General features: G+C 41.9%; 1 protein-coding gene across 1 annotated transcript in view; it reads right to left on the bottom strand.

Moving 5' to 3' along the window:
- MYBPC1 (myosin binding protein C1) overlaps positions 1 to 27,608 on the bottom strand; it is a 98,645-nt gene that overhangs the window by 25,193 nt on the left and 45,844 nt on the right. Inside the window, 12 exon segments of the mRNA XM_048501523.1 lie at positions 4,069 to 4,203; positions 5,475 to 5,663; positions 6,043 to 6,147; positions 7,825 to 7,984; positions 9,596 to 9,729; positions 11,525 to 11,631; positions 13,368 to 13,530; positions 14,309 to 14,475; positions 16,669 to 16,774; positions 19,000 to 19,124; positions 20,808 to 20,940; positions 22,484 to 22,647. Coding sequence (XP_048357480.1) covers positions 4,069 to 4,203; positions 5,475 to 5,663; positions 6,043 to 6,147; positions 7,825 to 7,984; positions 9,596 to 9,729; positions 11,525 to 11,631; positions 13,368 to 13,530; positions 14,309 to 14,475; positions 16,669 to 16,774; positions 19,000 to 19,124; positions 20,808 to 20,940; positions 22,484 to 22,647 — 1,688 coding nt within the window.

Here is a 27,608-nt window from a genome sequence, read left to right as displayed (position 1 = left end):
CTATCTATGCACACTTGCTGTTAGGGATTTATGTTTACTGCGAGGCATGCTGCCGGTTTGTTTTCTGATGTTCACTTGTATATAGCTCGCACCTGTAAGTAAAATTCCTTCTTTGAAGTGAAGCTACTGTGTGGTGGAGTTATTTGTCTGCTGTGCCAAGCCGTCTTCAACTGCACTTATCTTTTCTGGTAACGCACCTTTCCGCTGATAAAACACACACTCTGTCACAAAGAGTAAGAGATCTCTTCATTATATCAACTTTTCCTAGGTGACAAACAGCCCCTAGCCAAAGGGGGTGGGGCGCTAATTGCACCGTGGAAGTGGTGCATGTCCACACCATCAGATTTGCCCTCCCCAGGGTACTTATCCTGGTGGAGGCACAGAAACACTGGTGGGTGGCTGTTGTTGCACTCCATGGTGCCTGGAGACGATGCCCAGTGCCGTGGCAGTGCTCCCATACTGTCAATAGCTGCATTGGTGCAGTGGGGGCACGGTGAGGGTGGTCGTGTGGGAGCAGCAGTTATGCTGCAGCCCTGGCTCTCAAATGTACTTCACCAATGAAGGGCTCTCTGGCAGTGGCGGTGGTGATGGTGGGGGGTGTTCCTTTGTTGTTTGCCTCCTCATTCCACCAGAAAGCCCTCTGGGAACCGAAGGGCAGTGCCATCACTGTACCATGTCCTGACACTAGGGCTTTGGATGGGGCTGAAAACCCTCTATGTTGCTAGAAAGTGTGAGTACTCATCTACTTATAGAAATAATTCTACTGAAATAGATCACCTTACTTATTTTTCTTTTACAATGATTGATTTTGAGATGACAAAGGGGAGAAACTTTGAGTCCTTAATTATTCAGTGGGTCAGCATTTACACCTCCCAAAAGCTTCTTGGTAGTATAAATGAATGTGTGAGGGAATGAAGTAAGGGGATTGTTATATTTGTTCACTTCACTGAGCTTATAAGTGATATTGGATGTTTTGAACCTATGCATCTGTTCGTTATGGGATGTAATACCGGTTTCAGTGGAATCAGGGAACTGTCTTTATTAATTGTAAGGGAGTCATGATGTCTGTCTTCTCAAGGCCACCTTTTCTCCTCTACCCCCTCAAACTGCTCATGATTAAAGTAAACCTAATAGTATCCCATTCAAGGGCAACAGATGAGAGAAAGAGAGAGAAAAAAGAAAGAAAGAGAGAGAGAGAGAGAGAGAGAAAAAGAGAGAAAGAGAGAAAGAGAGAGAGAGATTACAAATTTATAGATTAAGTAAGCAGAAAAGAGGATAGAACTGAAAAAAGTGACAGCCAGAAGATTGACAGTCAAAGAAAATACCTGGAGATTCAGGTGAAATGTTAAACTTTGTAGAAAAATTAGTTGAAGGAAAGATACTGGAAAAAAGATGAAGAACAGAGAAATTCACATATTGAAAGAATAAAGAAAGGAAAGAAGGTAGAGCAAAAGATACAGTGATAAACACCACGAGATTTTTTTGTACTCTCTACTAAATTTTGTTCCATGTTACAATATACACACACGTAGCATTAACTGTGTATATATAATTGTATATCTAGATATGCAAAGCATATGTAGAATATACAGAATGCACACAACATTGTTTGTAAAATACATTGCCATTTGTATTTTAACTGAGGTGGGTAACACCAAAATGACAGACACAGCTGTCATTTTGAGATATCTTCTTAACGCTTTTAAGCCTATCTGAAAGAAAAAAGTACAGGTTTTGCTCTGTTCAACAGATACACACACAAGTTAGATCTTCCAAACCCCGAAACATTTATTGACAGTCTTTCTCCTTGTTAATGGTAGAGTGACCATTTGCTATGCAGCTTAGCGTACTTGTGGGTTATACAGAATTTTTTTCCTGCAGTTGTTCTCTAAGATACCACCAGTGATTAATTCATGTAGGTATTACACATAGTCAATATATGTTACATATACTGATACCACAAGGGATACTACTAGGGATGCCAGCCTCCAAGTGGGACCTGGATATCTCTCAGAATTTTAAACAATTTCCAGACTACAGAGATCCGTTCCCCTGAATGAAAGGGCTGCTTTGGAGGGTGGAGCCTGTGGCATATCACACTGAGATCCCTCCCTGGGCTCCATCCCCCAAATCTCCAGGAATTTCTCAACCCAGTGGGACTACACACTGGTCCTGTGGATGCCTTCCACAAGCTATATTTAAAAGTTTTTTCAGGGTGCGATGAGTTAACATAACAACTGTCAAACTAATCACAATACCAGTTTGCTATGCTCCACCACTGTCCAAGAAAAGATAATGTGAATCAGTCTTTATTTTCCAAGTGAAAAGCCTTAAAGCCTAGTTATACTCTTGATAAAAGTTGCTCATGACCGCACATGACCCCTGACAGCTATCTGTCATGACCCTGACAGCCATCTCAAGAGCAGAGCTTAATAGGATGATAGATTCAACTTTTCAGTTAGCAGCTTTTCAAGATAGGAAACACTTCTATTAAAATATCTAAGCAGCTTATTGATATTTGGTTAATTTGTATAGTTTCATGTATGTATGTATGTATGTATGTATGTATGTATGTATGTATGTATGTATGTATGTATGTATGTATGTATGTATGTACGTATGTATAAAATCTCTTAAATAGTCCCACTTTACAAAACCTTCTACACAGTCACTTGCTTGAAGGCACTGGAGAATTTCCACATTTGCAGGGGTGGAGATTTTTGCTGATTCCCTCTCCCACTGAAGATATTTTTGCTGCTTCCCTCTCCCGTTGAAACATGGAAGAGGTCCAATTCACCAGCAGTTAGGTGTGGGTTGAATAAAACTTTGTTCAATCTGGCAGTATAACAAAGCACCTATCCTCTTCTTGCCCATCAGCATATAAAATAAGATGAGATTAACATTGCTGCAAATTTTGACCTTATGGATCTGACCACAGAGAGACAGTTATGCTTTGCCCACTTTCATCTCATATTGAATCTTAGCCTTTACTTTTCATCTATATGCAGTCTATTCCATAGGTAATCTTATGCAAACGAGCAAAAACATTGGGGATTCTGAAGTTCTAAATCTGCCTTTTGTAGTTCAGGATCAGCATGGTTCCCACTGACCAGATATTGACGAGACCTCCTCGTCCATTTAACCCCATTTGGGAAAATCTTGTGACAAACTATACTTGAAAATGATTGTGATGGCTTTTGTGTCTTATCGTTAATCATCAGGCAATTTGTTTCCCTTTCAATTAGCAGCATATGTGAGAGCTAAGCCTTTGAGAATCACATATTGTACTGTGGACTGTATACTGAATTCTCGTTTTTTTAAAGGTAAAAGATTATTCTTGTGCGGTATAAATTGTCCAGGTACTGGTAAAGTTTGCCTTAGGAACAATTCACATAACCATTTTTTAACCTGGTGAAGGCAACATATGAATTGATTTGAACCATTTAGCCTATTGCATTGAACCAGTGAAAGCGTCATTGTCTGTCCAGATTACAACTTTTGAAACATTCCTGGGAATCTTCAAGCAAGTTAAATCACAATCTGGCACGTGTCAAACATTCACAAGAACAGATGAGCTGGTATCTAGATATGTAGCGAGCATTCACAAGATCAGTTTGACATGTCTTACCACACTAAAAGTCAAAGTAACTTCACAATGTGAGAAATGATTATGTGAATAACAGTTGCTATATAGATCTTCATAATTCTGCATTTTCTAATGTAAGAAGATAATTAGTTCAGGTCCCCCCCAACACCACCATTTTTCCTTTCTCCCTAAAGCAGAGAGATATCCAGGTTGCCACTGAATGCAGAGGTAAGACTTCATTATCAATGGAATAAACATCCCCCAGGGTATATATGACATTGAGTGGAAATGCCAGTTGAAAGTATAAAACCGATCATTTTATGGATAGCAGGACCAACAATCTGAAAGCAAGGCAAGCAGGATAGAACCACATACTTGGCAGAATCCTCACATCACATGCTTGCTTTGTGGAAACATCCCTCAGATTAAAAAAAAGGTAGGACATCCTCACTTAACAGAAGCATAACCCAGCTGCCACTTACTTCCTTCAAAGCAATATTCTATAATATAGCCATCTAAACCTGCAGCTCCGATTTGGTCTGGTGGCCGCCACTTCATGGTAACTGTAGTATCAGTTACAGAATCAACTGCCAGGCAGGTAGGCGGACTGGTGACAGCTGAAAAGAAAGCATTTGTGTTAGTGACACAACCTTAGGATGCATCACTGCCCATCTTTGGAAGTCACTGACATTTTGTTTCTGTCTCTCTTACTGTTCAGATACTGGTCTTTTTGCATTTGATTTACTTTGTGCAGTTGCTTTTCTTCTGCTGAGATTGTGAGACATTGTTTGTGTTAGACTAATTATATTTGGGCCCAATTCTAAGTGCTAATGTTCACCTTTCACGCCCTAAATAGCTTTGAGGGGACCATCTTCACCAATAAGGAACCTGTCTGTCACATGAAATCAAGTAGTGTTGACCATAACATGGAGATAGAGCGTAACAAATAGGACTTCTTAAGCAAAAGCTCCAAAGTTTTGGAAATCTCTGCCCAGAAACAGGGGTAAAAATAACTTCAATTTCTTAGGCAGGTTCAAAGGAGAAGATGGAAGGTAGCCCCTTTCTTACTGGTACTCAGCCCTCAGGTATTTCAATTATGCCCCTTCCCATAGGTGTTCAGTCTGGGAAAATGGTGCAAGGGGCAAAAGCCCCTTCCTCAGATCCTAATCTGATACTGCATGCACAGGAATTAAGGCGATCCCACAACTCAGGGGTATTATGTTTGACACAGGGTTGGAACCCAGGCCCAACCTGTGTATTCTGTAATGTGTGGGTTTATGTGTTCATACATTAAAAATAAATTACACAAAATTGGATTTTAAAATATCACAGTCAAATATATGAAAGTTCTGATAATGGAGAACAAACAGTAGCAAAATAAAAAAACATAAATATAAGGAACAAAATAATAAATTCTGTACAAGTTCAATGTATTACCAACTTCTAAATTAAGAAACTCAGAAGTGGAGTGCTATTGAACAGGATGCTGTGGTAGATTACAAAATATGGGCCCATGTATCAAATTCCTTTGTTCCACCCAACCATACTTACTAATGAAACACTTCAGTATTACTGTCAGCTGGAGAGGGTGATTTTTGTGTTGGCAGAATACACAGGTATAAACAACTTCCTCTTGGTATCAATTTCACATGTCCAAAATGCAGGAAATGAGCTGGGCATACTATAGAAATGGCATATTTTCCCATCATCTTATTTCCTGGATCTTTGTTTTCTATGGAACAATGTATAGGAGTCCTTTCTTCCTTTTCTGACTATAGGTCTATGAATGTCTCTTCCACAAGGCATCACATTCTCATGGCTAAATGCTATATATTCAAACAAACACATTTTATGAATAGTCTCATTATCCAAAATTATTACTACTCACCCAGAGGCACAAAAGGCTTTGATGGCATACTTGGTTTAGAAGTGCCTATGGCATTGACTGCAAATACTCGAACCTCGTAGGCAACTCCTTCAATCATCTTTTTTGGCTCAAACGTTGTTTCTTTAATAAGGTCAAAGTTCAGCCTCATCCACCTGGAGCTTTGTTTCTTCTTCCGTTCAATGTAATAACCTAATCAATATAAAAGCAGTAATATAATGATCCAACATTAAAATTAGCAAATGTAAACATGGGGTTTACTGCTCCTGTGGGTGACAGCTGATAAAATGGTGTTTGGGTATGGAAATCCAGATAATGACAATGTTGTATCACATGTTTTCTTTACATATTACCAAGGAAAGATGAAGAGGACATATGGGAGTGTTGCTTTTGGCCTATACCCAAACTATCACATATGAAAATACAAGTGTGCTTCATTGGTTCTGAGAAGAATAGGGGGTGGGGCAAAATGTCTTCCAGGAGAGTTTCCATTTAGAAGGCTCATTAATCTTGAAAACAGTATGAGTCACCCCAACATTGAAACACCAAAACAGAAGATGCACTTGCTTACCTAAAATAGGAGATCCACCATCATACACTGGGGGCTCCCAAGTCATAATGCACCAGTCTTCTCCTACATCGATCACATTTGGAGCGGCTGGAGGATCAGGAATATCTGTAGCAATCAAAAGAATTACCATTCATAACATCTTTTTAGCTCCAACAATAATGACGCTGTTGTACAGCAAGCAGGGCATTTTTAATTAATATACTGAAACAAAATGATAAACTTTTTAGACAGAGAAAGATTTTGAAGATCTCTCTTTGGATGGCCACTGCCATCTCTAACAAGAAGGCTCTCATTTGGTGGCAAGCCTCCACGAAGAAAGGCTTCTGACATATTTCAGATGGTCCCAATTGCCAAGTCTTCTACCATAAGGTCAAGGTATTAGTTAAGATGCAAACAAGCCTCTCTGGTTATATGTTCAATGAGAGAAGCTTGGAACATCCTAAAGAAAACCCATCAAACAGATTAATAAAGAGAAATTCTACTTGCAGGATGATGGGTCAAACCTTTCACTACAATTTTTACATCAGAAATAAGCATGCAGTAACGGAGTGGTCTTCAGTCTTTCCAAACTCAGATATCACTAAGCATGGAACACACTGCTAGCTTAGAGTTTGGTTATGATGTGGAATGGGAATGCTGATTTAGTTATAAAGTCCACATGAGGCTTCTCACTTCAGGAAAGTCGAAGTCTTCTGTTGTAAAGAAACTCATACTTTGATAGGAAAGGAGGACTAGTTATTCCATCTATATACAAGAGCATGGAGAGAGACTGCAGAAAGCACATCTGGTCCTCATGGTGGTTAGAAAGTGTATTTAGCTGGAAGGAATGAACCCTTAAGTAGCATTTTGGGTAAACAAAGAGACAACAGCTATATGCCATTAATGGTTGAATTGAATTGAATTGAAAAAGAGACAGCAGCAGAACAGACAAGAGGAACGACACAGAAATGGACCTATCCAGCCTCTGTGCTATCCCACCAAAAGATAAAAATTCGGTTCTGCATTGTTCAGAGGAGGTAAAAGTAGTGCACCTCTGCTGTAGAAAAAAAGTCCCAATATTAAAATGACTGCTGTGGATGAAACCATCTGTATCTCTGGAATTTCTTGGGTTATCACAGCAGTTTTAACTGTATTCTGCTCAGTGGCCTCTGGGGATTCTCCCCCACTAATCTTTTTTTAATTTGGACCCCCCAATTTTTCCAAAATGGCCACCATGGGTAAAAACATCTGTATCTCTGGAATTTCTTGGGCTATCACAGTGGTTTTAACTGCATTCTGCTTGTGGTCACCTAGGGATTCTTCTCCACCCATTGGTTTTTTCAAAACTCAAACCGTTCAATTTAGTAATTTTTTCCTGATCCCCTATGATGGCTACCACCTCCTTTCAATACAAAGAAGGACCAAGAAGTGGCTGCAAATTAACTCAACCCTGAGGTTCTACCTTTCTGTGAGACAAGGTATAGTTCCCACCCCCCAAGGTACTCTTGTGCATCAGAAAATGACAACTTTGTCAAGGTTTACAACCCATCAGGTGGGACTCCATAACCCATGGATTGAAGGGCCCTGATCCATGAGGCGAAGATAGAGTACAGGATTGAAGAATGGCAAGCCCAGATCAACTATGTAAGAGTTAACTGGATTGTCTTGGAGAAAACACCGTGACTTATTCTTAGTCAGGAATTGTGAGGTTAAGAACTATATACGTGTCTTGAAAAGATTCAGAAAGAATGATAAACTCTGAACCTAAATATGACATCTTGATACAAAAGCCTCTGCACTTACCAACCACTTTGATATTGATGTGGGCTGTGTCTTCTCCAGCCTCGTTCTTTAACATTATTCTGTAGGTGCCTGAGTCGTCCCTCTCTGCAGAATCAATCACTAAACAACTGCTATCTGGATAATTCTCTGCTCGTATTCGGCTTCCAGAATCCATGAGCCACTATCATTCATTGTGAAGTGGAGAAGTGGAGGGGAAAATAAATAGCACACAGGAAACTGAAAACCAGGAAACTGCTATATGAGAAACAATAAAATGAATACATTATCCTACAACAATCTGAGCAACACACTTTCAAAAGTCCTGTGAATAAAATAAGTAGGGCCCAATTCCAAGATCTGCTGCAGGAAAAATCAAATGATTAGGAGGGAGCATGATAATTGCTCCTGTCCAGTACAGTCATGTCCCGACTGATGGTATTAGCATGTTAATGCTATTGCTAGGCACAGCATAGTAACATTGAATGCAAAAGTGTAATTTGCCTTGAAATTCATCAAGAAAAGTGGACTACAAGTGAAATGAATTAATGGATGATTCATTCCACAACACTTGGAAGCAGTATGGGAAGTTGACACTAGAATGAAGCACAAGCACATCAATGCAACCATTAGGTCCATCCATATAAGATTTTACTCCCCACACCACCTTCTATGTGTTGTTCCTTTGAACTATTTCTCCTTTGTCGCACATTTTCTATTCCCTTTCTCTTCTTCACATCTGGCTGGTATCTGAATTTGCCAGTTACTTTGTGGTAAACCATGACCACAGGCTTGTAACAGTCAGCAGCTTAATGTAACGGGCTTACCTTCTATCGGTCTAAGTATGATGGTACACAAGGGTGTACCCGGGAGAGGAAAAGGGAATTCATCCCTTTCTATATAAGATATTTGGTCATGAAGTGTTCTATCCTCTCATCTTTTTTAACATCCCATAACAATATCAGAAGGAATGGAGAGTCAGGTTGCTTCCTGCCCAGGGCCAGAATTTTCAGACAAGGAAGAGACAATCTTCTCTTCCTGGATATGGGGGTTCTATAGTCAGGGACAGTGAAATCATAAATCCCTCATTAATTATCCAAGGATATTTTAGATAAGACAGGACCTTAAAAGCAGGAGGGACCAAAAAGAGAGCATGTAGGAAGCTAGCTTGATTTTTTTCCCCTACCCAGTTCTTCTGTCCCACTTCTAATATCAGTGGGTATTTCAGTTTGGCTAAAACCTTGTGTGTGGCTCTGCATGCATTATTAATTCTAACAATTCATCTAGGAGATCTATTGCATATATTTGGTTTAAATATTAACAGGTCATTTTTCAATCCTTGAGGTGGCTTATAAATTTAAGTTCAATTTAAGTACCATTAAGAACATAAGAACAAGCCAGCTGGATCAGACCAGAGTCCATCTAGTCCAGCTCTCTGCTACTCGCAGTGGTCCACCAGGTGCTTTTGGGAGCTCACATGCAGGATGTGAAAGCAATGGCCTTCTGTGGCTGTTGCTCCTGATCACCTGGAATGTTAAGGCATTTGCAATCTCAGATCAAAGAGGATCAAGATTGAACTAATCAGCAGCCTCATAAGTGTCAGAGTTTACATAGGGTTATGTATCATTCAAACCAGTCTCCAAATTTACCTTAGAGCTATGTCACTGTCGACATATTTGCTATCATAAAAATGCACCGATATCTTAATATGAAAGATAATAAAGCACATTCTTTAAAAACAACAACAACTTATAATTGGAGGGCAGATAGGGGACTGAATCCCAATTGTATGTACCTTGTCGCCTCTACTCCACATGACCTTTGGAGCAGGCTCTCCAGAGATGGGAATCTCAAGTCGTAACTTGGTTCCTGCTACCACTGTCACGGTGTTATTATCACCAATCCCATCAAGGTGGATTTTGGGAGGATCTGTAAAATTAAAACACAGAGAAAGTCATTCCAGGAATTTCTGAGATGACTGGAACATTTTAGAAGTGCACTGAGTAGCACATACAAAACACAAACTCAAATCTAATAAAGAAAACCTTGTATAAAAACCTTCTAAACTAGTACCTATATCCCTTGACCTTTAAAAAAAAATCATTTCTATCTGTTTCTTCTTCAAACCTAATTTGGTATACCATCAATAAGGCCTTTGATTTTCTTACATGTGGACCTCAGGAATACTATAGATACACCCCAAATTCCACAAGTCCTAGCCTTTATTGTGACATGTTGCTATAAATTCAAAGCCAATTCACCTAGCCAGTGAGAGTATTTGGCTACTCCCAGGTGTTCTTTCTAATTTCCTCAGATAAGTATAAGTCTGTTACAGCAACAGACCTCTTAGATGCATCAGTGAGCCAGTTCCTAGAGAAGCTACATTCTCCCCTCCTTCACAATAGGCAGCCGGCTTGCTTTGCAGAGCAAAGACCAAGGCTTCCACACCAGCTAAATAAATATACACATACAGGTTAAGGCAAGACAAAAATCGAATCTCTCTGCTCATCTAAAGCAATTGGGAAGTAGGACTTTGAAATCCAGCTGGGGAAAATCCTTGTAATTTGGATTGGGGGGTGTGTGTCTGCAGAGGACAGAGTTTGGGGAGAAGATGTAAGACTGCCAACTTACCTGGGTTAGAAGGAGACCACCAACTATCATCTCCTGTCCCCTGTCACTGCTTGAATGAGAGGCAGGAGAAACGGTGGGGTGGTGAGGTTGATTGATGGTACAATGTCACTTTCAGGTTTCACCTAGAAGTGACATCATGGTGCTCCAGGAAGTCCCTTATATTCTAATATTCTGCTATAGAGCTTTGAGGAATTCTAGGCTGGTAACTCTACTAGAGAGGAACCTGATTATGCATAAATATGGGTAAATGGGGAAAGACTCCCCTCTATACACACAGAACTGGAGCATGTAAGTGATGTGAGGTGAATCCTCCCACCATCATACTGTGCTGAGTGCTTGACTGTTTGAACTTTGAAGGTAAAACTGTACAGCTTTTGCCAATTCCAAGAGAGAGATGCTGTCGTTTCTAGGAAAAACCTAGGCCATTTCTGCACGAATGCGGAAGCGGCCGGGTTGGCGTACTCGACGCCGACCTGACGACGCTAGGACCGTCCACACGGACGGTCCTAGAAAGAGCCAGGCAGCCGGCCCCGCGGAGCGCCGGCACCCAGCCGACTCGGCGTGTCCCCGGCGCGTCGCCGAGGCCTGGGGACACCCCCCCCCTGGCCCTGCGCGCCTGCTCCAGCGGCGCAGGGCAGGGGGGGCGTGTCCCCAGGCCTCGGCAACGTGCCGGAGGCCCGGGGACAAGGTAAGTACAGGGAACGAGGGGGGGAAGCGCCGGGAAGCCGGCTTCCAGCTGGTGTTTCCCCAACAAGTGCGCTTCCGAGCGCACTGGGGAAACGCTGGCGTGGGGACGGGCGGCCGGCGCGAGGGCGGCGCGGCTGCGACGCAGCTGCGCCCCCTTTGCGAACGGCGGCCTGGGGATGGCGTTTTTGCCGTCCCCAAGCCACCGTTTATGGCCCGTGCGGAAAGGGCCCTAGAGAATTTAATGCCACTTACGGGTTTCCCCAAAAGTAATGTAATTTCATTACCCATGTTGCCCCTCAAGTCCCTGGCCCCTGATCTCTTGCTGGTTACCAAGTCTGGCAACCTTGCATCTGAATCAATTAAATAGTATATAGCACACCAAAGGAAAAAGGCACCTGGAAGTTACCTATAATATGCACTTTGCAGGGGATGCTGATATTATAAGCTTCTGGAACAAACATATATTCACCATCGTCTTCAACAAGCGAACTATCAACAATTAGCCGATGGATTCTGTGCAAAATCAAGAGAGAAAAATTAAAGAAAACATTGCATTAGACTTACTGCACCTATGAGATTAAAGCAACATTTTACAACCAATTAATAGACCTGATTTTACATTTACATGTTTGATTTTACACTTTATCACAAGAAAGTAATAGCCACCCATATTCCATGTGTGTTTGTGGTCGTTTCCGCATGGCAAAATTATACCTGTGTTCCACCAGTTTTTTAACCTGGATCTATTTTATCCTGGAGTGTCCTTTTGCATGGCTGCCCATTTTTTGAAGGAATCCTGTGAAGACCGGGAGGAAATACTCCAGCTTGTTTCCAACGAGCCCGGGACTTCTGCATTTAGTTCGGAAGCATATCTGAGCATGCCGGGTGTCCCGTGTTCTGACTGGCTGTTGTTTTTGAGTGGCAGCTTGAATTAACATTGGGGGGAGACCAGGCGGCTGGGCGGGTAGAATAAACTAATAAAAGGAAACACTTCTTCACGCAACGTGTGATTGGGGTTTGGAATATGTTGCCACAGGAGGTGATGATGGCCACTAACCTGGATAGCTTTAAAAAGGGCTTGGACAGATTTATGGAGGAGAAGTCGATCTATGGCTACCAATCTTGATCCTCCTTGATCTCAGATTGCAAATGCCTTAGCAGACCAGGTGCTCAGGAGCAGCAGCAGCAGAAGGCCATTGCTTTCACATCCTGCACGTGAGCTCCCAAAGGTACCTGGTGGGCCACTGCGAGTAGCAGAGAGCTGAACTAGATGGACTCTGGTCTGATCCAGCGGGCTAGTTCTTATGTTCTTAAGCTGAAAATATTTGCTGCTTGATAAAACACAACAGTTTCTCAGGACAAAACTCAACATGATGGTGGGGCTTGGTGATTCTAAGACAGCGACAGCGAACCTTTTCGAGACCGAGTGCCCAAACTGCAACCTAAAACCCACTTATTTATCGCAATGTGCCAACACGGCAATTTAACCCGAATACTGAGGTTTTAGTTTAGAAAAAACGGTTGGCTCCGAGGTGTATGTTACTCGGGAGTAAGCTTGGTGGTAGTCGGTGGCTTTGCTTTGAAGCAACTGTGCAGCTCTTCCAATGGGTGGATCATGACCCTAGGAGGGTTTACTCAGAAGCAAGCCCCATTGCCAGCAACTGAGTTTACTCCCAGGTAAAGGATCGCACTTTAGTTCTTCACATGAAAAATCAGTGGGGTTTAACAGCACTTAACAGGGTTACCTACACTGCTTCCCCAAAACTAGGTCTTGGGTTTAATGCTAATAATCGAGCCCAGCGGCCCAAGCCAGCCTAGATGTGTGTGTAGGGGGGACAACTCTGCTTGCGCGTGCCCACAGAGAGGGCTCTGAGTGCCACCTCTGGCACCCGTGCCATAGGTTCGCCACCACTGTTCTAAGATGTATATTTTAGATGCAAGAACAGCCATTTGGGAGTATAATATGGAATGAGAGTGTGGTGCCTTGGAATATTATGTTTGTTCTGACAATCTCCCCTGGTTGTTTTAAACCTGGGGGGGGGGGGGCAATGAGGGTCTTTTTTCCACTTTGAATGTAAAGCAGCCTGGCAAGGAGCCTTGCTGATTGTGAACATGGCATGAAAACAAAGAGTTAAACCTTTTCCCACTACTGATTTGTATTCCTTCCACTGGAATGACTTTTTCCAATCCCCATTGTCACATTGTCATGTGGTTTAGGCAGTACATTGGTCCAACGTATCTGTGCTTACCTTCCTTTGTGATACATCTTGACACGGTCACTTGGTTGGAGAAGCTGTCCATTTTTATACCACTTTCCTTCTAAGTTCTCAGAGATCTCACATTTCAGAGAGAGTTCTTTGCCAAGTCTTACCGTCTGGTCCTCCAGTGGCTGCATTATCTTCAGCGGTCTCACTTCAGAAAAGAGAAATGAAGGCAATTACAACAGCCGTTCATTATTTTCATTGTGAGTTATTAATGTCTGCTATTTTGAACAAGAATGTTTTTGGAGCATAGACGGCTATCGCATACATCCACGCAGGTGCTCCTGTGCCAACCTACAGAGCCTTTCACTGAAAGTAGTGTATATTCCATAATATAATTATCTACTGACGCCAAAGTGGTATCTTGCAAATATACTGTTCACAAAGTCTAATCCCAGAAAATGAATACATTGTTCACATTTCCCAGTTGTACTTAGGAAGAATATAGTGGCACTAGTGGTTGTATTGTACACACACATTTTTCAAATAGATCAAGACATTTCAGTGATTATGTTATATTTGTATGTATATTTGCTTATGCAATGTTAATTTAAAAAAGGGGAAATGTTGATGAGAAACGTCTTGCTAGTAGCAATGGGGTTTTTTCCCTCCTACCTTCCTGTAGGTATAAAGGTGTGACAACAATCACAAGCTCTTGGGTAGGAACTAAAGAGTTCTTGGACCTTTGGCTCTTAGCCAGGGTCCTGCAGTCTTTGTCTTCAAATGAATCAGCCACTGATATTATTTTATCCTCAATGCAACATACATAGTTCTCCTATACCAGTTCAAGACTGGGATATAATTTGGTTGTTTCTTTGTTTATTAGATTACTTATATTGTGTGTCTCCTCTACTGCTATAAGTTGCTCTGGGGAGGAAGCATAATATAAATATTGTAATAAATAAACTGAAAAGGCATTCATTACTCACAGCCAACTTTCAACCGAGCAGCTGATTGCCCTCCAGTTGTCATCACTGAATAAGTGGCATTGTCCCCTTTGGTAGCTTCACTGATGATCAGGGTGTGTTTTTTACCTTCAACCTTCACTTTATATCGAGATTTGCTATCAAGGGGGAGTTCCACACCATTTTTAAACCTGATCAAAGATAATGGGGGAAAAAGATAATTGTTTTGATTGTACCACTGCTAAGGCCAAGACTTAAAACCTTCCCGGACCGGAAGAAGGTATTTAAGAACTGAGAATATACAATAGGTTGTTAGTAATGAAGTAAAACTTCTGAAAAACCTTGCAATAACCTTCTTGCTGTAAGAATACACATTACTGCTGCCATGATCTTTTCCCAGTTTGCACATTTGGGAGAATTCAGTTTTGGCTTTTCTTTAGATTAACTGGTATGATCACAAGATTCTACAAGATAGTCTGATGAGATATGTGGGTTGGTCAGTTGTAGAAAAGCTAGATTCGAGTCCAGTAGCACCTCAGAAATCAATAGGATTTTCAGGCTATAAGCTTTCAAGAGACACTCTCTAACAATTATACGCACAATGGTACTGGACTTGAATTTAAATCCTACAAGATATTTAGATGAATCCGTTGAAATAAATGAGGATTACACTGTTGAACTAGTTCCTAAGGATTGGACCCCTAGAATGGGCAGCTCTAAGAGGTTGCAAAAGTGGGTCTTTTCCACCTTTTAGTTCCTTCAGTAGCCTCTGATGACTACTGAAAAGTAAGTGCTGGGAGCTGGGGGATGTTGTGCACCCCGAACACCTTCTCTCTGCCCACTATTGTCCTGAGGAGATTTACCCTCCAAAAGTTACAACTGTCGCTATGCTTTGCCTGAACAGTAGGCTTGGAGATTCCAGTGCAACAAATACCAGATTCGGCCTGCATCTGGGTGAATTCGGGCATATTCGGGTGAACTTTGCTTCTGGGGGCGAGGGGTTGGGTTGACAGAGTTCTGAGAGAACTCAATCAGCAGGCTTCACATGCAGGAGTGGGGAAACAAAATAGGCCTTTTGGGGGCCCATAAAATTGAACCCCCAGAAGCAAAGTTCACCAAGCCTGGATGCTATTACCATGAGGGCCTCCTGGAGCCACCTTGAAAGTCTGGTGCCTCTATCTTCACAAATGTGCAGCCTGCTTACACTCTCAGAAATTCCCCATTGGGTACAATGGAGTCAAGGCACTGCAAAGCAGAGAATCTGGACAAATTTGGGGGTTCCTGTCAGGGGTGTATTTTTAAATCTAGTGGCACCAAAATTTCAGGGTATCATCCAGAGACTGTCTGGATCAGGGTCTGCAACCTGTGGCTCTCCAGATGTTCATGGACTACAATTCCCATCAGCCCCTGCCATCCCTGGTCTGGATGATACCACCCAAGTTTGGTAAAGTTTGGTTTGGGGGGGTCAAAGTTATGGACCCTCAAAGGGGTAGCCCCATCTCCTGTTAGCTCCCATTGGAAAAAATGGGGGATGGGGTCCCCCTTTGGGGGTTCATAGCTTTGGCCCCTCTCAACCAAACTTCACCAAACTTGGGTGGTATAATCAGGACAGTCTCTGGACAGGACCCTGAAATATTGGTGCCACTAGCTTTAAACATGTGCCCCCTGCTGCCTGGAAACGCAAAAAACATCGAAAAATACCCCCAAAATAAAAAATAATAGTAAAAATATGACATTTAAAACAAAAAATTAAAAATGATAAAAATAAATGAAATATGTGCAACAATGGAATATAACAATATCTCATTACTTATATAAGTAAATATGATGACAAAACAACACACACAGTTGTCTTATACCAAATCAGACTATTGATCCATCAAGGTCAGGATTGACTACTTGTCTGACAGCAGCTCTTCAGGGTCCTGGGCAGTGGTCTTTCACATCAACTACTGACTGGAGATGCCAGGGATTGAACCTAGGACTTTCCACATGCCAAGCGAATCCTCTACCACTAAGCCACAGCCCCAACCCAACCATTGTAATAAAAGGAAAGCATGCACCATTTTTATAACATAAGTATCGAAAAGATTTATAGTGAGCTGAGGGTTTTGGGTCATCAGAATCCCCATTTACATTTAATGTAAATTAGAATGTTTTTTACAAAATAAAAAAATTATCTTTTGATTATTTTAACTGCAATGTTAATTTCTCCATTAATTTTGGTAATATCAAATATTACTACTTTATATTAATATTACTTCACTGTTACTATCATTTCGGGGTTTTACAGTTGTTCCACTGGTTTAATGGGATTTAGTCACATCTAACCTTTCACGGATCAGGGTCAAAATATGCATTTCAAAAGGATATAAATTACATACCATTTCACATTTGCATCATCTTCAGAAACTTCAACAGACAATTCTACTTTATCTCCAATATAGCCACTCGTATCTTCCAGAGGTTTTGTCACCATCACTGGAGGCTCTAAAGTAAGAGTACATCATAATTACATCAAGAATAAGAAAAAATATGGTTGAATCTTAATGTCTAATGATATCCTAAGCCAGAATCTTACTTAGAATGAGTAAGATAATATTCTTACAAAATAATAACTGTGCAAATGACATTCTGGCATTCCTACAATCCATTAAATAGGCAAAAAAGAAGACAGAACTGAGTGGAAATTAGTTTGAATCCAGTGGCACCTGAAATTAGTCTAGGACAGTGATGGCGAACCTATGGCACGGGTGCCAGAGGTGGCACTCAGAGCCCTCTTTGTGGGCACACACAGAGTTCATCATGTGGGGGGGAAATCCCCCCCCACATGTGCTAAGGCTGGCCTGGGCCGCTGGGCTCGACTATTAGCATTAAACCTAAGACCTCGTTTTGGGGAAGCAGAATAGGTAACCCTGTTAAGCGCTGCTAAACCCCACTGATTTTCATGCAAAGAATTAAAACACGATCCTTTACCTGGGAGTAAGCTCAGTTGCTGGCAATGTGGCTTTCTTCTGAGCAAACCCTCCTAGGGTCGTGATTCACCCGTTGCAAAAGTTGCACGGTTGCTTCAAAGCAAAGCCAACAACTACCACCAAGCTTACTCCTGAGTAACACACGCCTCGGAGCCAACCATTTTTCCAAAACTAAAACCTCAGTATTCAGGTTAAATTGTCATGTTGGCACTTTGCGATAAATAAGTGGGTTTTGGGTTGCAGTTTGGGCACTCGGTCTCAAAAAGGTTCGCCGTCACTGGTCTAGGATGAGTCACAGCATCCAAGATTCTGGAATAGTGTTGACACTCTCAAATCACTAGAAGAGCAACAGGACACTAGGTAGGTAAGGCTGGAGAGCACAGTACCTTTATCCCCCACACCCCGCATTCTCTTTGTTTCCCATTCTTTTCACTCTTTACTAGCACCTATTATTGCCATCTGCTGGTTCTGTGGTAGAAAGGGCTGTCAAGTCACAGCTGACTATGGCATCCCCAGAGGGTTTTCAAGGCAAGAGAGGTAGTTTGACAATTGCTTGCCCCTGGGTGGGGTGGCAGATTTCTCAGAAAACTGTGACGGGCACAAGGTCACCCAGCAGGCTTCATGTGGAGGAGGGAAGAAGAAAACCAAGTTCTCCAGATTGGAGTCAATTTTTCTTAACCACTACACCTCCTGGATTCTGGTTCTACACCAGGGGTAGGGAACCTTTAACACTCAAAGAGCCATTTGGACCCGTTTTCCACGGGAAAAGAAAACACTTGGAGCCGCAAATAATTTTTGACATTTAAAATAAAGATAACACTGTATATATTGGGTTTTTTTACCTTTTACTCCGCTCATTCTGAGAAGCGCATGGATGCATCCGCCCTGCTGCCTGCAGGGCAGGCAAGGATGGGGCAAGTGGCTCGGCCCTCGCCAGAGCCGCCGAGGAAAAGTGCCCGCCCCGCTCCAACGGGCAGGCGAGAGGGGAAGCCTGTGGCGGCCCAGCCCGGCTGCTTGGGCAGGATTGAATACGCTCCCGCCCTACTGCCTGCAAGGGCGGGCAAGGATAAGAGCCAGCGGCTCGGCTTCCAAGTCGGAACCCCGCTGAGTGCAAGGGCCGGGCAGAAAGAACGCTTGTCATGGGCTCTGCGGCGCAGGTTCCCTACCCCTGTTCTACACTATAAAAACAGCTTATGCAACTTATTTAGCAGTAAGGATCTCTTTTTAATGCATAACTAGCAAAGTGCCAGTCAGTTTAATAAACTGTATTAGGGAGGCTAGTTTGCTGTGGATCAGCTAGCTTTATAACTGAAGCAAGGGCAGAATCAAAGCTAATGAGAAGCTGGACTTGGGATAGGGGTGGAAACTTCCATCTCCAGATCCATAACAATTCAATGATAACAGTTGTGGGAAGTACAAGTACCCAAGAGGCAACACTCCTCTAAGCATATTTGTGGAGCAAATTGGCTTTTTACACAAACATGCAATAATAAATTTAAGGTTAATAGCTAAATTTGTATTTTGCTAGCCCATGATATTAACATGATTTGCATAAAATTTTAATTAGCAAGCTGGGTGCTTAACCAGACAAGGTGCATTCACCATCTTTCATCTGTTTTCCTCCTTGAACTATTATATCTTTTTAAAAAACAGAACCCATAAACATTATGAAATTTTTAATATCAATGATGTCACATCATTATACATCAGTGGAGAATCTGTGGAATAAATTGCAATTACCTCTTACAAACAGCTCAGTAGAGCATTTTTCATCACCAGCAGTCACATGATAACGAGCGTCATCGGTCAGCATGCAGTTGTTAATAAATAAGATCCTTTCATTACCTTTGTGCTCAAAAATATATCTGGTGGGAAGGGCAAGAAAAGAATAGATTGGAATCATTAGCAAACAGCACTACTGCCCTAGCTTTCAATCTTTCAGCGAAATGGCAGCTTGGCAGGGAGAGCCATTGAAGTGCTAGAAGCACCGAGGACAGCTTCAATGGAAGAAGAATGTGGTGAGAATGATTACGCAAGGGCAAAATAAAGATGATGCCACATAGGGCAAAATCCAAACTTCACATACAAGCTACAAAAGGGTCCAGGTGCTATCAGTCACTGGTCAGGAAAAGGATTACAGGCGTCTTAGTTGATAGTTCCATGGGAATGTCAACTCCAATGCGTCAACAGCTGTGAAAAAAAAGGCAAAACTCAATACTAGGTATAATTTAGGGAAGGAATTGAGGAATAAAACTGCAGGAATTGTCATGCCCTTACATATAAAAGCAGTGAGTGCTTGAGAGGCAGCACTTGGAGTACTGTGTCCAGTTTCTGGTATAGCATCTCCAAAGGATGTGAGGAGATAGAAAAAAAGTGCAGAGAAAGACTTAGCAAAAGGATGATTGAGGACTGGAGCACCTTCCCTATAGAGAGGCTGCAGCGTTTGGGACTCTTTAGTTTGGAGAAGAGGCAGTTGAGAGGATACAGTTAAGAATCTATAAAATTATGCATGGGGTGAAGTCGGTAATGAGAGAGAATTTTCTCTCTTTCTCTCACAATACTAAGAACCAGGGGAGGCATTCATTGAAAATGCTGCGGGGGAAGGAATTAGGTTCAATAGAAGGAAGCACTTCTTCAGCATAGCACTTAGCTTGATGTGATTAGCTGTTTGGAATATGCTGCTTACAGGGAGGTGGTGATGGCCACTAACCTGGATAGCTTCAAAAGGGCTTAGGACAGATTTATGGAGAGAGAGTGGTTATGGCTGCCAATCTTGATCCTCTTTGATCTAAGATTACCGTGCCAAATGCCTTAACAGACCAGATGCTAACAAGACGGCAGCCATAGAGGCAGGCCATTGCTTCTCACATCCTGCATGTGAGCTCCCAAAAGGCACCTGGTAGGCCGCTGCAGAGTTGCAGAAGGCTGGACTAGATGGACTCAATTACAGTCTGACTCCAGCTGGCTTCTTATGTTCTTAAGAGATTTTTTGAAGATTAGCAGGGGCCTGGCTCCAGAGTAGCTTAAAAATGGACTGATAACCCCACCCGCCAATACCATGACCTGTGCACTCAACCACACAGCACATAAAAGCAAATTCCACCCAAACAGCTAATGATTAGTTCCCCACATCCTGGGACATGGACAATATCACCACACTAAACTTCCTTCTCAGCTACTCCTTGACACAGTGAGAAACAGCAGACTTCCCTCTGTGATACACCTCTGAAGATGCCAGCCACAGATGCAGGCAAAAATGTTAGGAACAAAATCCCACCGAGACCCGGACCACTGGCCGGAGAAAACCCTCCAGAGACAAAAGTTTATTTATTTCAACTCCACCTTTCTCCTCTGAGTGAGGGACTCAAAATGGCTCACAACATTTATCATCTGCTATATTTTTTATCCTCCCTGTGACTTACTGTGAGAGTGGGGTTAGGCTTTGAGGTGTGTGAGCTGGCCCAAGTCCACCCAAGAGATTCCATGGCACAAGTTTGAATTCAAACCTGGGTTTCCCTATACTAGATGAAGACTGTTAGCCATCACACTGTACCACACTGGCTCTTACTGGAATATCCATTGCTGAACAGTTTGTTTGGCACTTATTTATTGCTGGAGAGGGAGGAGGAACCTGCAAAAGCTCAGCTTCAGAAGGCGAACAGACAAACAGTCCCTGAAACCCTAGAACAGCAAAGCTTGAAATAGCCTGTAAGAGGAGCTGAGGCTTCATTCAGGCACTCTTGACATTTTTTTAAAATATGCAATAATAGCTGGGGTATAGGAGCCAACATTACTGGTAGGCCAGATGGCTCAAGGGATAGGTAATGGGATATGGAGCCTTTCACCTTGCGGTCACTGGTTCACATTTGTTTCAGGTCAGTAATGACCAAAATTCATTAGCATCTAACAGCTGCTGTGTGGCCCGAAAGACACAAGGTGGGGCATTTAATTCAGCCGGCTTCTTGAGAGAATATAAGGGCCTGAGAAAAGACAATGCTTCCAGACACTCGCCTTTCTTCAGAGGTGCAGCATCTTCATTTTCTGTAGCTCTTCTTTTGTCTGCCCACCCCTGAACTGCAATATCAGAAGGGATGGAGAATCTCTTGCAGGAATTCTGACCTGGGCAGCCTTTCTGTCTGTATCACCAGCACACAGAGGCAGCAGCCTATTATCTATATACTTCTGCTAGGCAGTGAGCAGTTTTCCCTTTCCACCTCAGGGCTAACCAACTAGTTAGAAAATAGAGATCTGCAACCTCAGGTATCTGTTGATGTCCATTATCCACTATCCAAGAACAAAATTCAGAAGGAGTATCCCGGTTGTATTGACTCTACATTAGTTCTGAAGTTTCCTTCAAGAATTAGATGTTGGACACTTGTAAGCACAAAACAAGCAGCTGTTCTCTACACCAAAGCTCTCCTGCCAATGTTTTAATATATTGTCGAAGGCTTTCAATGTTTCAATGTTTATTTGTTTATTTTGCTGAGAAGAATCTAAATAGATTCTGAGCCTGTTCATTTTATTATTTAACTTACTCCTTTAGCTGCTTCTAAGTACTTTATTAGTTTGTATATGTGTAGTATATGGAATGCTGGATGTGAGTTGCAAAGTGTGCTTATGGACACCTGTTACTGTGAGGCATTTTGTCAGTTGGAACCGTGATTTGTACATGTGGAATAAAGCCCTTCTTGGAAGTGATTACTGCTGCATTCCAGTGTATTTGCTTCTGGCCGCTGACTGCTCTACTCCTCTGTAGACTCCGCCTATTTAGAAACCCTTGACAATACTGTTATCAGAATCGAGTATGAATGGAATAAAGAGAGATTTAAAGCAATATTAAAGGTTGAAGTTTAGATCCAACATACACCCTTTCCCACTTGAGTACGTATTTTGCTTAGCGTTTTTTTACATACCGCAGAGTTCCACTATTGGGATCAGCCAAAATAACTCCACTACAAACTCTGACTCTGCACTCCTTTATCTGTACCTGATACTGCAGGATCCAAAATCTTAGCAAAAGCATTTGGGTAATAAAGAATTAGAAGAAAAAAAGTAAAAAAGAGGCATGTGAAAAAACTTGTCATAAAATGTTACACTTCCTACAAATTAATAATCAGGAATCTGTTGTAACATTATGGTTAAATCACTGTTTAAAGCAGATTGATTTATTGTGCTGTCCTGAACCACAGGCCAGCTTAGGACCATTCTGTTGGGGCTTTCATACCTGCACTTTCTTTTTCTTCTCTTGATGCGTTTCAGACGTTTAGCATGCCCCTCAGATCAGTGATCCCATATTGAAATGCAATTTTTTCATAGTCATTGGGATTGGAATTCTTTAGAAGCTCCCACACATCTATATCAGGTTCTTCTGGCTCTTGTTTAACCTCCCTGCAAGAGAAATAAATGTAGCATAAGTTAGTGAAAGTAAGTAGCCAAATTGGAAACCAGATCAAGAAAGGCTAAATTGGATTTCTTTTTGCTAAGCCTAGTGATTTTACTCAAATGCTTTAGGATGGGTCTAAGCCAATGTGGTTGGTTGCACATGCAGACATCCTTATAGTAGAAAGCAAGAGAGAGCAGTTGTACTTACCCTTGTCTTCTGTGGGTAACATTTTTACAGATCTTGAGTTAGCCTTTTGAGTTCAAAGGTGCTTCAGTAAGGTTTCACATGAAAAAAAAATGGAGTTCTGCACCAAGCTATTGTTTTTCCATATGTGTGATTCAACTGATAAGAAAGAAAACTGCAAAATGTACTTTGAAACAGATCATTGTTAGGGCCTGGTGCAACGGTGAGTGATCAACAGCAAATGACATTAATATATGTTGAATCTGAAATTTCAACATGTGGTAAGTGAGGGGCCTTTTCTAAAGCTTATTGTTAAGGAAGTCGAATTGTTTCAAAAAAGAAAAATTCAGAACAGTGAGTTGAAGATACATCAAGGCTTTTTCCTTGGACCAATAAATAGATTTCTTTCTCCTTACCACAGAGGACATTTTGCAAGTAATTTTTACCTCATAGAAAAGTATACAGAGAGGGGTGAACTTAACATGTATTTCCAACTTGAGTCCTGACTGTTCACTTAGGGATTCTTGAAGGCTGATGATGAAGATCAATGTATACTGAACTTTCAGAAGGTTGTCTTCCCCATGTGACCTCTCCAGAAAGAACTTGAGAAATAATCTTGAAGAACAGAGACAATAGCCAAATGGATCTCCACATGACATGTTGCTCAGGTTAATTTTTGTTGTGGTATTTTACTTGTCTTGTCTCAGAGATCTATCCAAGAATTGTTACCTCAGATCTCAACATGTGATCATACATTTAGTAGCAATGGCCATAATGTGGAAAATGACAAGAGCAAAGCTCTCTTTGACCTGACCATAATGAAACCCTGAGAAAGACAGCATGGGTATATTGTGACTATTATGTGTAATGTGTATTTCTAATTTATGCGGCATTTGATTGAAATGTTTATGCTTACAGTTCATAAAGATTGCCTGTTGTTTTAGTGAATTTTCACTTTCCCAGAGGTCAGATCAAGATGCAAAGATATTTGGAAGCTGACAAATACTAAGGAGACATATTCTCATTTTAATAGGCCCCAGACCATACTAGTAGCAACGCCCTTCCAATCTAATCCTAACAAAGAGATCTTGCTGTGCATCAACTTTATAAAACCAGAAGCTGAGAATATGTCCCTGCTTTTATTACCATAGATAATGATTTGAGAATAGGTGCGTCCACAACTTACCAGCTCATTGGGAAATGTTATTCCAGCCTCAGCCTATTTACCTTGTTCAACTGAAGAATAAATCCTTGAGCAAACAAACTTTCTACTGAGGGTGGAATGATTATTGTTGAGTGGAGAATGGGCATGCTAGCTTCTTTTAAAAGGCAATATAGCACAAAATGTGAATTTCACCCAAGTAATTATCTTGTTCAAAATGTATTTTTTTAAAAGACAGTCAGTGAAATACTCCAGTTATTTAATACCTGTTCGAATGTTAACTTCTTTTAGCTTTTGCCGAAATAGATCACTTCAGTTTGTTCCATCAATGCTCTTAAATCCCTCAGGGGAATTAGAAACCTGCCATCCAGCTGCATAAGAATACTATCTTGGTGGTTAGACTAAGTAGGGTAGTGAACCTCTTGACTCTCCAGATGTTCAGGAACTACAATTCCCATCAGCCCCTGCCAGCATGGCCAATTGGTTAGACTAAGCCAGGGGTAGGGAACCGCAGGCTCTCAGATGCGGCTCTCAGATGTTCCAGAACTCAGGAACACAATTCCCATCGAAAAGCCCCCCTGCCAGCAATGGCCGGTGGCCATGCTTTGACAGGGGAGCTGATAATCCAATACATCTGGAAAGCTCACTGATACCCACCACAACGCTCCTTTCTGAAACTCTTGTCTTAGGGAGTGATGGAACCTGGCTTACATCCAGCAGCTGAGTTGATTTCCTCAGCTCAGTGAGTTAGATTCCCACTGTCAGCTCAGTTGGATTCCTCCTGGTGTTCACTCCCATGAGAAGCTCTCAACATATAGGAATGCAATGTGTTCTTTTGATTATTTGATGGCTGCCACACCTTGACACAACCTGTTGGATAAATCTGACATATTTCCATGTAAATTTGCTTCTGCTTCACTGAAGTTTATGGCAAAGTGCATATGTTTTGTAGGTTCCACTGTTACCAACCTGAAATTTCTAAACAGGCAGAATATATTTTTTTGAATGTTCAGATTTTTCCAAAAATAAATATACTTGTAAAAAAAAGTTGGATTTCAGTGAGCAATGAAACAAAAACATGAAATGTTTAAAATAACTAGAAACATAGAAATGATCCTAAATAAAGCACTAAAGTGGTAAATAAGTGATACTTGACTGGATTCATGAAAACAAGCGATGGAAATCTATCCTAATAGGCATAAAGTATTCGTATTCCAAGCCTCCGTGATGCTGCCAATCATTAACAATGTAATAATCATGAGTTTGCCATGAATGTCTGATATGCCCATTATCCACACAAGAGTTAAATTTCTATATGCTTATATGTGTACACACACACACAAACACGTATAGGTATATACAGAATAAAATTAATGTAGCAATCATAGCTATCATTCCACAAGACCACCAAATACACTAAAAATCTTTCCACACACAAGTTACGTTAGTAGGAAATGATAAAAAAATCAAATATCACAACACATCTTTCAAATATGCTGGTAGTAATATGAACAGCCATAAAAGCATATCAAACCAACAATCCTACATAGGGAAGAGAACATGGTGACCTGGTGAGAATGAAATAGATCTCAAAACATATGTGTGTGTAGGATGGGTGGTAAACTGGGTCAACTACCAGCCTTCCCTGCAGCTGTTATTTGTTAAATTCCAGGGGAGGAATTGATTTAATTTTGTATCAGGACCAAACTAGACATCCCATTTTTTTAGTGTTGAGTCCAGTTTTCCCAGAAGTGACTTCTTTCCCTGCACCCACACAACAACTGCAGGGGTGTCTGTTTATGAATAAATGAGAGCTTGACTGAGCTGGAGAGTTGTTCTTGTCTTCATGCCACTTTCCTGGCCCAAAAAGGTGCTGGAGGCAGTTAGTTCCCTCTTTTTAGATGTTCCACATGCAGTATTCTGGGAGAGGCTCAAGACCAGGTTCCCAAATGTAATGATTAGTTTGGCCCTCAACTGTCTATGAATGGTTCAATCAGCAGACTTTGGTCTATCTCAGAAGTGCGTTATGAGGTTCTGGTCCAAAAATCATGATGAGCTGAAAACACTCAGGCTTGATAATGACAACTGATTCATTCATTCTGGAGATATTTCCCCAGAAAAACTGCCAGGCCTAAGCAAAATCACTCCTGGATTGCCATGATGGTGGCTCATGAGTTTGGAATATCTGAAAGGATTCTTAGGGATTTATTTACTGACTTACTTCATGCATATCTCACTTTCCCTCATTTTATCCTAACCAATTTATCCTCACCACTCTTATGGGTGGTGACTTCCCACCAGGAGCAGTTTTAGTCAAGCAGAATCTGGGGCAGCTGCCCTCAGCTGGGGTAGCTCTGACCACTCATGGCCATAGAACTCCAACTGAGAAGGAAAGATGAGGAACAACAGGCAGGTTCCTGTCACAGCTTGCATCCGCCCTTGCAGTTCCCGTGTAGCTGGATGCATGCCAGTGGTGGCCATAAGCACCCATCTCTACTGGGTAGACTTGCCAGCTCTGAGTTGGGAAATACATGGAGATTTTGGGGGTGAAGCCTGGGGAAGGTGGGATTTGGAGAGGGGAGGGACTTCAGTGGGTATAATGCCATCGAGTTCATCATACAAAGTGGCCATTTTGTCCAGGTGAACTGATCTCTGTTGCTTGGTGATCAGTTGCAATAGCAGGAGATCACGCACTACCTGGAGATTGGCAACCCTGCTTCTGCAGCAAGGGCATCAACCAACCAGCTCAGAGGCCACAAAGTGTGTCTGCGCCCTTCAGGGCTCAAGCGGCTCCTGGTCAGATTGGCAGTGACTACTCATATCTGGGTTTTCCAGGGCTTGGGCAGCAGCTGGCTTGGCAGCCACTGCTCATGTTCAACCTATCTAGGATTAAGTCAGTAGCCAGCTTGATGATCACTGTGTATACCTGAACACCCACCAGTTCTTGCCTGAACCTGGGGCTGCTCCAGTGGTATATGGGTAGTGGGTGAGGTAGCAGCGAGTCTGGGTCCCCATCCTGAACTTTCCCCAGGCCTCCAGAATCACAAAGGCTGTCCCTACTTCCTACTATGACTTTTAAACAGAATGCTCTATGAAAATTTATTGCCAGTGGCTATCATGCAGTAAGAGTGGCACACACAATTGGGGCCAGCTCAGAGGGGTATGAAGTTATTTTATTTATTATTTCATTTCATTTATATACCGCCCTCCCCCGGAGGGCGGTATCTGCCTGCCAATTGTAGTGACTGCATTCACTTCTTCCCCACACAAATAGTGATAAGACATATAAAAGCTTCCTGGATTGCTGTGATATCTTTAAAAGATATTGGCCTTTTTCGCACAAGTCACCTAAAACATTTGCAGAACATTTGCAAAATGTTTTTGATCCCCCTCATTTGTTCACAGTTGCCCCCTTGAAACTTTTCATGGCCACCATGAGGGCTTTTCTCTCTCTCTTCATTGACTATTGATGGCCAACCTGAGGGTTTTTTCTCTCTCTCGTCATTGGCTATCCATGTTTTGCATGGATTCTCTGTTGCTGTGTGAAATGGAGGCTTCATAGATTTTAACTAATTTTTTTTAACAAACAGAACTAATGAAAATGAAGAGGTGAGGGGGAAC

The sequence above is a fragment of the Sphaerodactylus townsendi genome, linkage group LG06 (assembly GCF_021028975.2).
Source record: "Sphaerodactylus townsendi isolate TG3544 linkage group LG06, MPM_Stown_v2.3, whole genome shotgun sequence".
Classification (NCBI taxonomy): Eukaryota; Metazoa; Chordata; class Lepidosauria; order Squamata; family Sphaerodactylidae; genus Sphaerodactylus; species Sphaerodactylus townsendi.
This window is presented reverse-complemented; position numbering and strand designations above follow the sequence as displayed.